This window comes from Balaenoptera physalus, assembly GCF_965194825.1.
Source record: "Balaenoptera physalus genome assembly, chromosome: 7".
NCBI lineage: Eukaryota > Metazoa > Chordata > Mammalia > Artiodactyla > Balaenopteridae > Balaenoptera > Balaenoptera physalus.
Genome location: NC_138886.1, coordinates 82,767,169 through 82,779,597, shown reverse-complemented (window position 1 = coordinate 82,779,597; position 12,429 = coordinate 82,767,169). Strand labels below are relative to the sequence as shown.

Below are 12,429 nucleotides of genomic sequence, written 5' to 3'. Positions count from 1 at the left end.
GACGGCTCTTCATCCGCCCCCTCCCTGTGCGCGTGAACTGGACAGCCTTTAGTTCTCGCGAGAGGTTTTCCCCCTCCCCCAGTTAGTGAGTGCGTGAACGAGAAAGGAGGAGGGCTCTCCAGGCGAAAGCACTGCAGGCGCCATTATCCTCTGTTTCTCTAGTGCACCAACCTCGACGTCTTGCCTACTTCCCGGTTATTTGCGGCCTATAGGTAATTAGGGTTATTGGGGCTTGAGTATTATGGGTTCGGGCGGGGGTTTGCCCTCCCTAAAGGCTGCGCTGACTTTTTCTAAGTCTGGTTTTTCTCGGGCCCTTAGCGGCCTTACAGCCTGAAGGGAGGCGCCGGCGGGAGGCGGGGCTGTCGCCTCCTCCAACGCCTTGATTGACGCGGCCTTGGGCCAATCGCTTCGCCCTCGCGCCACCGCTGTAGCTAGGGCAGCCAATCGGGCTCGGCGGCGGGGTAGGAGAGCGCGGGGAGGGTGGTGGGGGCCTACGCTCGTTCTCTGTCTAGCTGTGAGCGGCTGAGGCGGCTCGGCGGCATAGGAACGGTAGCCTTGCCCGGTGAGGAATGGGGCTGGGCGAACGGCGCGTGGGGGCGAGGGCCGGAGACCAGTTTCTCCACTTGAGGGAGGCGGTTGGGGCTGCTTGGTGGTTGGCCTGTTCTGGGAGGGAACGTTGCCGGGTTTCCCCTCCCCCCACCTCCGCCATTTCCCTGAGCGTATATCTGCAGTCTGCGCTGCGGTACTGGAAGCTTCGGGAAGTCGCGAGGCTTGTGACGGTGGGATGAGCTGCAGTTTTGTACTGTTGGGAACTAGGTTTTGTGGGAAGGAGAGGGGGTCGGCGGGCGGGCCCCGAGGGCGGTAGAGAACGCCGCCGCTCTCTTTGTGTGGGGCCCGGCGCACTTGGGCGCTCCCGGCCTGGGCCCGACGCGGGAGCGGGCGAGCTGGAAGGGTCGGGGTTGCCACCGTTGCTTTGTCTCTCCCGCGGTGGGGGGAGGGCGCGGGGGACGAGGTCTCGGGACCGCGTGGTGGGTGGGGGAGGGGGTCCGCGCTCGGCTCCGCCTAGTAGCACGTAGTCGCCATTACGCGGGCCGCCATTTCCTGTCGGATCCGGGTGAGGAGAGGTGCGGCGCTGGTGCTCTCGCCTCGGGAGCTTTTTCAACTCCTGTTGCTGGGCCGTTGCCGATCCCGGTATCCCGGGCGTTGGAGAGAGAACGGCATGTTTGCGCTTGGCTGGACACGCATGTACTTAGCGATTTTCATGGTCTGAGAAACGGTGACTAAAGGACCTGAAGGATACTTGTTTATTTTCGTAAATAGAGCTTGCGGTCTTTAAACCACGTTAGCGTTTCAGTTGGTCATTGGAAGAGTGGAAGGCGTAAATATGGCCTTGATTTTTAGCTCTAAGCTGTTTAGCTCTTCCTGGGGGCCGCAGGTCGCCGCTTTTTGCCAGTCATGAGAGGCGAGCTAAAAAAGGCTGTTTGCAGTCTTGTCGCTAGTGTGGTGTTGGAGGTATAATTGTCAGGTTATATCGCTTTTAACGTAATGTAAAATACCTCGCTAGTGATGGTGTTGGTGTTTAGGGGTTCTGTTGTATACTAGTATTGGCAGTTTGGGTGTGCTCCTGTATCAGCTTTGCAGGTTTATCGCTCCAGTAGATTGACCTGACGGTTGGGTATGGCTTGAATTCGCTTTTGTATTTGTAAACTTTAAAGATTTCAGAAGGTAGTTTTTCAAGTCACCAATGGAAAGAACCCCAAAAGCGGTTTAAAATCCCAATGTGAAAATAATTTTGTGTATCTTTTTATAAATTTATATTTTTCGGGAACCATAGTGAGACTCGTGGGTTTATTGATATGCCCTACATGTGTCTAGTTTTCTTTGTATTTATCATATAAAATAACTAATTGCTGTGGTGGGGCTTGATCCAAAGGCTAAAAATGTGTTTTTCCTTTTACAAAAGCATCAGATACGGTCTTTTGGTTTGTGTTTTTGTGTTTGAAGGCAATCGTTTGGAAGTTTAATTAAGACCCTAAAACAAAGAAGCAAGTTTTAGAAATAGGTTTTTTGTTCGTTGTGTTCAAATTGGTGTTGATTAGTATTCAGTAATAACCAAAAAAGCAAAACTGATTTGTGTTGGTTTTTATAGGCTACTGCAGCACTAGGGTGTCAGTTGGTCCCGCCCAGAACACTTCAGTTCTGCCCTGCGAGGATATATTTAATAACTGGTACGTTCTAGAAACAGTCATTACTTTCCCTTGTTTTTAACATTTAGCAAGATGCACAGCTTACTTTCCAATAAACCAATTGTACTAGCCTCTTTATTTTTCAACAGATTGGTGTGTCCCTTTAATACAAGAAAATGGAAACTGAACAGCCAGAGGAAACCTTTCCCAACACCGAAACCAATGGCGAATTTGGTGAGAAGACATTTTAACAATTTCATTTTTTTTGTTCTGTTAATTTCATTATTACTTTGTTTAATTTGAGATCCCTGTCAGTTACAGTTGAGCGTTTATTTATGAACCAGAAGTAACTGTCATTTGCATAGGTAACTGTAAAGTGATTAAAAGAAAGCCAGTAAATGTAAAACTAATTTTTTTCTTGCATTTTGAAGTTTCTTATCCTTTGAAGTGTTGTCACAATATCTTGTTTGGAAAACCATTTGGAGTGGAGTGCTTAAATTCATGCTTGAAAGTCCAAGAACCAGTGCCTTTGGCCTTTTTAAAACATACTTAAGATTAGCAACAAATCCCTTTAAACAGTGGAGTTAAAGTTTCTCTAATCTGTAGGTTAAAACTGAAATGTAATTAAACATAACTTTTCTTGAAGATGCTGGTGCTTTCTGAAATCTGAACTGTTAATTTTTAGGTAAGCGCCCTGCTGAAGATATGGAAGAGGAACAAGCTTTTAAAAGATCTAGAAACACTGATGAGATGGTTGAATTACGCATTCTGCTTCAGAGCAAGGTATAAATTTTATTCTTGAAACTTTGAAAGTGGTTCTTAAGTAGGAATTAAGAAAAGTTCTGATTGAGCCTTCTGGGAAGCTTGCAAAACCTTACAGGCTGCAGAATATAAAAGATTTGTGTGGCTTTTCCTAAACAGACTTTTTAGGCTATGGTAATTGTGTTATTTTGCCAGCAATTAAAAAGAAAGCCCTGAACATAGTGAGCCTACTACAGGGCTGAACTAGGAGATGGGTGTGGATGATCCTTAAAGCATTAATGGATTAAAGATTGTGTCTGATTACATTGTGAGTTCATTAGGAAACATCCTGGTTGGCAGCTTAACCCGACTGATAATACACCTCACAATGTGAAAGTACCTACTAGCGTTTAAATTGTTTAATTGGCTTGCAGAAAGGCATTGTAAAGTTAGTGCTATTGCTTAAGTTTTAGACTCAGTATATTTCTGGCATTCTCAGTATTTCAAAGCTCTGCCTTGGTGTTTAGTCCCCAAAGCACATAGACTTTTTAATTTTTGGTAACCTGATGGTCTTGATATCCCCAAATAGATTTTCATCTCTATAACCAAAAAAGAGGTTAGACATGTGTGGTGTTTGTTTTTGGCTAAAAGCTTAAGAGCGTAGGAAGACACATTAATTCTAGGAAAAGACAAAATAAGTTTCTTTTTATTTTCTCCAGAATGCTGGGGCAGTGATTGGAAAAGGAGGCAAGAATATTAAGGCTCTCCGTACAGACGTAAGTATTAAAGAGTTTAAACTACTACACAGGAAGCTTCAGTTTATGTGTTTGTAGGATTAAAGAATTGCATCATAGAAATCATTTAATAGTCTAGATTCAAGCCTTTTATAATAATTGGTTACATAGATGATTTTCAAGGTTTGACATTCCTGATTTAACAAAGTCCATATTGAGTTGGGGGGGTTCTATATTAAACCACCTCACTTTCTAATAACTTTACACCAAATTATTCACTTCAAGCAATATAACATCTTAATTAGAAATAACAATATAAAATTCCTTAATTGTACCATTTCCTGTGTATGAATCAAGTACAGTATTACTGAAAACCATTGCAGGTGGCTGATTAAACTCCAAAATTTTTATTCCTTTTTTTTCCCAATTTGCCCATCTGTTCTTTAACAGCTTGCACATGGAGCACAAAGAAATTAAGGTTGCATGATTAAGATACGGGTAAAGAATAGAGTAGGCACTTAATCTTACAACTGGGAAGCTGTTTGTCAATGCCAATGATTTGTTTGAGTCTTCATATTTTATAGTGGGTTGACTCTTGTGATTAGACACATTAAATGTTGGTATCACCAGAAGTGAACATATTTATAGGACTTGGGTACACCAAATTTCCTAAATTTTTTTTCTCATGTACACACTCTTGATGTTTCCTTGCTAAAGTTGAGGCAAATAATAACTGTGTTGAATACTTATTTGGTATTTTTTCATTTCTCTCTTGGTCACAGATCTTTGTATGTTCCTCTTGATTACTGTAAACTGAACTTGAAAATTTGTTTAAATTTTACAGACTTGCCTGTTAGGATTTAGGAGTGCGTTTTTAAATCTCCGGGAAACCAAACAGTCTTTTAAGAGTTAGGGTTTTTGATGGTGTGGGAATTTTTGTTTTGTCTTTTATAAACCTCTTTCCTTTTAATCCAGATTTTCTGTATAATTATCTGGGTTAATAATTTCCCCATTTCCTCAAGAATTCGAGTCATGACAGGTTTTGTGTCTACCCTCATGAGCCAGCCTGCTACTGAAACATTGTTTGTTTAAAAAAAAAAAAGTACCATCATTAAAGGTCCTTAAATGTTAAGCCACAGTCAGATATAGAGAAGTCCATTATTGTGTTAGTCTTCAGAACAACTTAAGCTTGTTTCATTAATTGAGAGTATGAGTATAGTTTGTATTAAATTAAAATTTATTGCTTTTCCCCCTTTTCCCTCTCCTTGTTTTTTTGGCCATATATCTCCGTTGCCCATGTACTGGATCGACTTACCCCTGCGTTGCCCACCATGACGTTGGCCCATCCGCCCCTGAACGCCCATGTGAAAACCCTGGTTGGCTATGCCCAAAAATGTGCTCGTTGCCAAACGGGTACCATACTTGACAACTTCTGATTGAATGCCCATGCCCAATGCCAACATCCACGAACGCCAATGACCAATGCAGTACAATGCCAGTGTTTCAGTCCCAGACAGCAGTGGCCCCGAGCGGTATGTCCCAACAGTTTATGCCTCACTGCCTGATTAGAAAGAGAGAAATGTATTTTATTACCTGCCTTTTATATAATTAAATAGTATCCCCTTTAGACGGTGTATTGTTTTTCAAGTTTCTGTCTTATTTTCCCCATTAAGTCTTTTTGTCACTGAACTTTTACCGTGAGTTGCCCACCCAAACGATCCACTAATTTTATTTCGATGGAAGGAGCACAGCTTCAAGTGTTGCATATTTGCTGCATTGTAAATCAAATTGTTACCGAAATAGTCTCTCGCTCTGTCTTTGTGGCCCACCTTGCTTCCCAACATTGCCTGTTTATAATTTTTTCTGATGAAATGCTAACTCTGGTTCACTTTCCTTCACTTCTCATTTGTGTTGTCTTTGTTTTTGTCTCGCATTTGTATTTGTTTTCTTGCAGAGCCCATTAGTGATCTAATTTCTAACTGGTATCCATAACCTTACTCCAAATATAATGTTCACCACTTGCATATTCCCCCACTTTGCCTAAGAGAAGGTGTGCCAGTTTTACCAATGTAACAGCGAGGGTATCCTTAATTAACTTAGTGGTGGCGGGGAACATAAGTATTCAACTCTGCTTCAGTTCTGGTCAGTTTATTGCCCACTTAATCTGAGCCCTTCCAAGAGCCCATTCTCTGTCTCTCTGCAAGTCTCCTAATAATGTTACCATGTTTGTATTGGGCATAAAACAAAATGCATGTGAAAATGTATAAATAGGCTACTTTAAATGGGGAGGATTAAATAATTGTATGTTCTTCTCTGTAAAAGTTGTTTGACTACTGGTGATGACCACAAAACTCATTTTTCTTTTCCACCTTTTTTTGTACTATCTGATATTTGTGATGTTTGACAGCATATTGAGTATCAGTGCTGACATTGAAACAATTGGAGAAATTCTGAAGAAAATCATCCCTACCTTGGAAGAGGTAGGCTCATTTTTAAAATGTATTTGGCAGTTGGGGGGTGCTTAAAGGATGTTTTAATGAGGCAAAATTTGGGAGGTGGAGAGACATTGGCTATAACAGTTTTGTAGCAGCAATGTGTTGTTACACTCTGCCACTTAATGTGCAGGGTTATTAACCGACATTACTTGTTTGAAAATGTAGTCTAGCCACTGGAGTAGATAGGAACTACCTGTGGCCATGCACTTTCATGAGGTTTAGCATATATTTTATGGGCTTTAGTTTTAGAGGAGGTTTTGAGTTAGAATATTGATTGTGGGACTGTGTCAGAAAGGACTGTGTTTGATCTAGTTCAAGGATTTTTAAATTTTATGTAATCATTTATTTACTAGGTGTACAGAGAAAAGCAATGTATGTTGATTCTTAATGTAGATAAGCAGTTTCTTGTTATTTAACGACATAGATGTGAAATATGTTGTAGTAGCTTTACCAATATATGCGACAATAGCCTGATCACACTAGACACTTAACCTATTACTCTTATTTTTCTACTTTCAGGGCCTGCAGTTGCCATCACCCACTGCAACCAGCCAGCTCCCGCTCGAATCTGATGCTGTGGAATGCTTAAATGTATGTCATAGTGCCATTGAACCCCACTGAAGTATGGAGCCTGGCCCATAGGATCAATTTTATTTTCAACATAGCGTACTTTTCCCGTCTCTATAGAAAAAAGGCTTAAAAACATGATAAATGAATGGTCTTACAACTCACTGTTGACCCTGCTCCATGCTGCAGTGGGAATTAACTACATTTGCAAAGTGCTTTGCAGTCATTTTTATTATGGTGTTATTTGAATGTTAATAATAATTTTGTGGTAACAGCGACATGCTAAATGGCTGCAGTGTGGGTATGGTGTTGCAGGACCTGAAAATAAAATAGTTTTTTAAGGTGGTGCAGAATGTCCTTTTTGGGCCTGGCTATTGAGGATAATAAGCACATAACTGGTAAAGTTATTGAAATATAAATTCAGGTTGCTGACTGCAACAGTATATTGGTATGCTTATAGCAGATAAGTGTGTATTCTTGGGGAATCCTTGATTTGGGACTAAAATTTTATAACTCTCCCTCCGCAGTACCAACACTATAAAGGAAGCGACTTTGACTGCGAGTTGAGACTGTTGATTCATCAGAGTCTGGCAGGAGGAATTATTGGGGTCAAAGGTGCTAAAATCAAAGAACTTCGAGAGGTAAAGTGATAGTTCTGTTTTCTCCTCCTGCCGTATTACTAGAAAATAGCTTTAGAAAATAGCTTTTTATGTGGACTTGGTTCCGTGGGCTTCTCTCATTCCCCTTTTTGAGTTTCCTCCCTTAAGTTTATCTAGTTTGCTAATGAAAATAAAACAGAAAGGCCTGGCCATGCTAGACAAGTTATTTTGCCAAAAATTTATCATGCAAAGTCCTAGTGTTACTAACAAGCTTTTTATATGGGGGAAAATTTTACTGAAATACAAATTAAATATGTCTAAACCTGGAAATTTTTTTGTACTGCATTTCCTTTTTTCTGATTGATTAATGCTTTTTTTGTAAACCTATTACAGAACACTCAGACAACAATCAAGCTTTTCCAGGAATGTTGTCCTCAGTCCACTGACAGAGTCGTTCTTATTGGAGGAAAACCTGATAGGGTTGTAGAGTGCATAAAGATCATCCTTGATCTTATATCAGAGGTACCTTCAGAACTCTTTATTTTACTTGCGTTTAATTTTGTAAAACAGATGTCTTGTTCAAAAGTACTTTGAGAATGTTTAGACAAATGGCTTTTACTTTTCTTTTTCCTTCACCTAACAATTTTCTGTCACCCTGCTTTTAGCTATCACTTTAACTTAGAAATACTTTGGGAGAATCTGGAGAGTTGTCTTTACATTGTTGGTGAGGTTTTTAATAGCTTTTGGTCTTTCAAAAGAAGTTCCTATGGTTCCTCTATAGTACTACACTGCATACCCAGGATACTGATCCCCTCAGCCCTTGGGGTGGTCACTTCTTCATAATCCCCATTGTGAAATGTGAAAGGAGTTTGTAGGCTGTTACTTAAGCTCTAAGGGTAAAATTAAGCTGTTAATCCTTACCTAGCAAGCAGTAAAACTCAATTTTTTTTTTTGTTTGAAACTCACCAGAAGTGTGTTTTTTAAATCCTTGCTATCTTTGCATATATCCCTATCCCTATCTCGAGTACCTCCCAGGATAAATACAAAGGGCTTGAAATGTTCTGTTTGTTAAAAGAATGGTTGGTGTGAACCAAGGCTTTTTCCTTAGTCTATAAAGTTGCTATGTTTTTGTTTCAGTCTCCCATCAAAGGACGTGCTCAGCCTTATGATCCCAATTTTTACGATGAAACCTATGATTATGGTGGTTTTACAATGATGTTTGATGACCGCCGTGGACGTCCTGTGGGATTTCCCATGCGGGGAAGAGGTGGTTTTGACAGAATGCCTCCTGGTCGGGGTGGGCGTCCCATGCCTCCATCCAGAAGAGATTATGATGATATGAGCCCTCGTCGAGGACCTCCTCCACCTCCTCCTGGACGAGGTGGCCGGGGTGGTAGCAGAGCTCGGAATCTTCCTCTTCCTCCACCACCACCACCTAGAGGGGGGTAAGTTTCTTTCATCCACACATTAATGTACAAGAAGCTACACTTTATGGGTAGAGGGGGTAGGTTTTTATTTGATAGTGTGATCAGCTGAGATTACAACAAGTACTATGCTTGCAGAGATCTAATGGCCTATGACAGAAGAGGAAGACCTGGAGACCGTTATGATGGCATGGTAAGAACTTTGATATTTCTTCAGTGTATTTATGAGTGCTAAAAGGGGTCTTCAGATAGCTAACATTTTGTTCAAGATTATTAACAGGAGTTTTGTCTTACAAACGGGCTTTTGTAGATAGCCACTTAAATCATTGTTCTGGGTGTTTGCTGGGATATTTAAGACTTGTTGCATCTTTTTTTCCCCCAAAATACATGATTACTGCCAGTTTATATAGAGATGTGAAATAGTAATTGGTCATATAAAAATGATGGCTCAGACAAATATAGTGCAGGTTCATGTTAATAGTTTTATCTCTAACACAGGTTGGTTTCAGTGCTGATGAAACCTGGGACTCTGCCATAGATACATGGAGCCCATCAGAGTGGCAGATGGCTTATGAACCACAGGTTGAGTATCATGGGTGTTTATTATTCATGTCACTGATAATTTTAAGATTCTCGTTTACTCATCGATAAGTGTTTTATTTCCCCCCATATAACATTTTTGTTTCTTGGGATGCTGTGTACCTGAATGGTTTCTTCCCCTGAGGATTGTCTTTGAAATTTACTTACTAGGGAAGATATGGGAGGACTTTGGTTTCCTAAACTCTGGGGGATTTAATGTTAAAATACCTGAAGTTTTGAAGGCGAAGTAATTTTCTATTTTTTTCTGTTCTGTTTTTAGGGTGGCTCTGGATATGGTAAGTTTTCTTCTTTGTGAAATCAAATATTATTTCATGCTTTGTAAATGAACTTAATACTCATTATTTAAATCAGATTATTCCTACGCAGGGGGTCGTGGCTCATATGGTGATCTTGGTGGACCTATTATTACTACACAAGTAACTATTCCCAAAGATGTAAGTATCTTTAATATTATAAGGGACATTTAATGAGTCATTATAAGTTCCTTGGCTTTTAATAAAAGGTTTTAACAAAAATATTCCATTTTAGGATTAAAATTGTGTTTCAAGGACTTCAGCTGAGGTGTCATTCTCCAGTTTAAGCCTTGTCAAAAGATGTTCAGTACCATTAAAAAGCAGTTAGGAGGGTTCTGAGCCCCTGGTTCATTTATTAAAGGACATGTCAATGGGTGATGTAACTACATTGTAATTCAAACCTTGACTAGTGGGGGGCATTAAATTAGCACAGCATAGTCAATAAGTTGTACAAAGTAAATACTCTTGATGGTCACTGAACATACAGGATAATACTTTGAAAGTATATAATAAACACTTGTTTTTAAAATTCTTTTCAGCTGGCTGGATCTATTATTGGCAAAGGTGGTCAGCGGATTAAACAAATCCGTCATGAGTCAGGAGCGTCGATCAAAATTGATGAGCCTTTAGAAGGGTCCGAAGACCGGATCATTACCATTACAGGAACACAGGACCAGATACAGAATGCACAGTACTTGCTGCAGAACAGGTCAGTTTGTTTAGCTTTATGTTAGCCTAAACATACTAAAACCTTAAAAAGCTTCTCTTCTCAACTGATTTTTCTTTTTAGAAGCCATGGTGTCTCAACCTTTTGGGGACCTAACTTCTAAACATTCTAATAGCTTTGCTTTAATTTTCTTCTGCTTTCTTACTAAAAAAAGAAGACATTCAATACTAATCTTGCTGGAAGAAGCCTTAACCAAGCAAACTTCTCATTTCTCTGGTGAAAACTGCTGCCAAAACCACTTGTTATAAATTATACAGAGCCTGTAGAAAATATAGAAGATTCAGTGGATGTTGGTCTAGTTCTGTGTGGAAGACTAGTGATTTTGTTGTTTTTAGATAACTAAATCGACAACAAATCACAGTCTGCCATATGGCACAGGCCATGCCTCTACAGGACAAATGATTGGTGCTGTAAAATGCAGCATTTCACACCTTAACTGACATTTCTTTGTCTTTTCTACCAAATATTAACAACTTTTGATTTTCTTAATTCTGCTCCACTAATGTCTGATTTACTGTTAATCTTTTTTCTTGGGTTTTACATTGCTCTAATTTGTAATTGCTAATGTTTTAATTCTTATCTCTGTGTAATGGACATGTTTATCATTTTAATTTAGCATTGAAATTGTCTTAATGTTGATTAAGATGTTACGAACAAAAATTCTAATTCGTACTTTTTTTTCTTTTCTTTTATAGTGTGAAGCAGTATGCAGATGTTGAAGGATTCTAATGCAAGATATTTTTTCTTTTTTATAGTGTGAAGCAGTATTCTGGAAAGTTTTTCTAAGACTAGTGAAGAACTGAAGGAGTCCTGCATCTTTTTTTTTTTATCTGCTTCTGTTTAAAAAGCCAACATTCCTCTGCTTCATAGGTGTTCTGCATTTGAGGTGTAGTGAAATCTTTGCTGTTCACCAGATGTAATGTTTTAGTTCCTTACAAACAGGGGTGGGGGGTGGGGGAGGGTGTGCAAAAACTAACATTGAAATTTTGAAACAGCAGCAGAGTGAGTGAATTTTAATTTTTGTTCATTGTTGGTGGTTTAAAAAAAAAATCCCCCCATGTAATTATTGTGAACACTTTACTTTGTGATCACTGTAACATTTGGGGGGGTGGGACAGGGAGGAAAAGTAACAATAGTCCATATGTCCCTGGCATCTATTCAGAGCAGTGTGCAGAATGTAATGCTCTTTTGTAAGAAACGTTTTATGATTTTTAAAATAAATTTAGTGAACCTATTTTTGGTGGTCATTTTTTTTTTTAAGACGGTCATTTTTCAAATGGCTGAATTCCCCCCAACCTGCCCCCAAACTAAACACTAAGTTTAATTTTCAGTCCTCTGTTGGATATAAATAAATGCATCTCTTCTTGGACTTAGGCGAAATATCTTAACACATTCAGTTCTGGTGATTTCTTAAGTGATTTGAAAGTCCATTGCTTGGGAGGAAATTCCACCACACATTCATGCTTATAATAAGCTGGGGATTTTTGTTTGTTTTTGCAAATGCTTGCCCCTACTTTGCAACGATTTTCTGTTTGTAATTGTGAAGAACCAAGGTGGGGAGCAATACAACAGATGGAGTAGTTGGTATAAGTATATACCAGAAGCTTAATGGCAGCAAGTTTTATTAATCAGAATAATACTTGGTTATGGAAGTGACTGATGCTAAATAAATTGATTATTTTTTATTAGATAATTTCTCACCTATAGACTAAACTGTCAGCTTGGTAGTGTCTATTAGTTAAACTTTGTAAAATATATATATATATTCTTGTTTTTCCATTGTATGCAAATTGAAAGAAAAAGATGTACCATTTCTCTGTTGTATGTTGGATTATGTAGGAAATGTTTGTGAACAATTCAAAAAAGATGAAAAAAGTTCCTGTGGATGTTTTGTGTAGTATCTTGGCATTTGTATTGATAGTTAAAAGTTCACTTCCAAATAAAACTCCCAAAATGCTAGATTTGATGTGTGCCCAATTCGAACAAAGGTTGATTGACACCTGTAAAATTTGTTAAAACATTCCTCTTGTAAGGAAATACAATAATCTTAAATTATGTATTTT

General features: G+C 39.3%; 1 protein-coding gene across 16 annotated transcripts; it reads left to right on the top strand.

Moving 5' to 3' along the window:
* Nucleotides 1–75: 75 nt before the first annotated feature.
* HNRNPK (heterogeneous nuclear ribonucleoprotein K) lies at nucleotides 76–12,421 on the top strand. 16 transcript variants are annotated; one of them, XM_082469776.1, is made up of 17 exons: nucleotides 77–212; nucleotides 2,150–2,228; nucleotides 2,336–2,420; nucleotides 2,872–2,969; nucleotides 3,647–3,703; nucleotides 5,150–5,193; nucleotides 6,069–6,141; nucleotides 6,676–6,747; nucleotides 7,251–7,364; nucleotides 7,716–7,844; nucleotides 8,460–8,767; nucleotides 8,885–8,939; nucleotides 9,245–9,328; nucleotides 9,606–9,621; nucleotides 9,713–9,780; nucleotides 10,179–10,348; nucleotides 11,122–12,421. In XM_082469776.1, the coding sequence occupies exons 3-17, from the start codon at nucleotides 2,363–2,365 to the stop codon at nucleotides 11,150–11,152; spliced, it is 1,377 nt and encodes a 458-aa protein (XP_082325902.1). In that variant the 5' UTR covers nucleotides 77–212; nucleotides 2,150–2,228; nucleotides 2,336–2,362; the 3' UTR covers nucleotides 11,153–12,421. The 16 variants fall into 16 exon arrangements, with proteins under 16 accessions (XP_082325909.1, XP_082325902.1, XP_082325914.1 ...); XM_082469788.1 differs by having other exon boundaries at nucleotides 9,698–9,780; XM_082469789.1 differs by having other exon boundaries at nucleotides 78–212; nucleotides 11,062–12,421.
* The last annotated feature ends 8 nt before the right edge of the window (nucleotides 12,422–12,429 follow it).

What these genes read in the sequence shown, in the direction of transcription:
- HNRNPK (XM_082469783.1), top strand. Translation starts at nt 2,363, where the DNA reads ATGGAAACTGAACAGCCAGAGGAAACCTTTCCCAACACCGAAACCAAT. An exon ending in TCCTTGATCTTATATCAGAG is followed by an intron (nt 7,845 to 8,459) that starts GTACCTTCAGAA and finishes TTTTTGTTTCAG; the next exon opens with TCTCCCATCAAAGGACGTGC. An exon ending in AAGTAACTATTCCCAAAGAT is followed by an intron (nt 9,781 to 10,178) that starts GTAAGTATCTTT and finishes AATTCTTTTCAG; the next exon opens with CTGGCTGGATCTATTATTGG.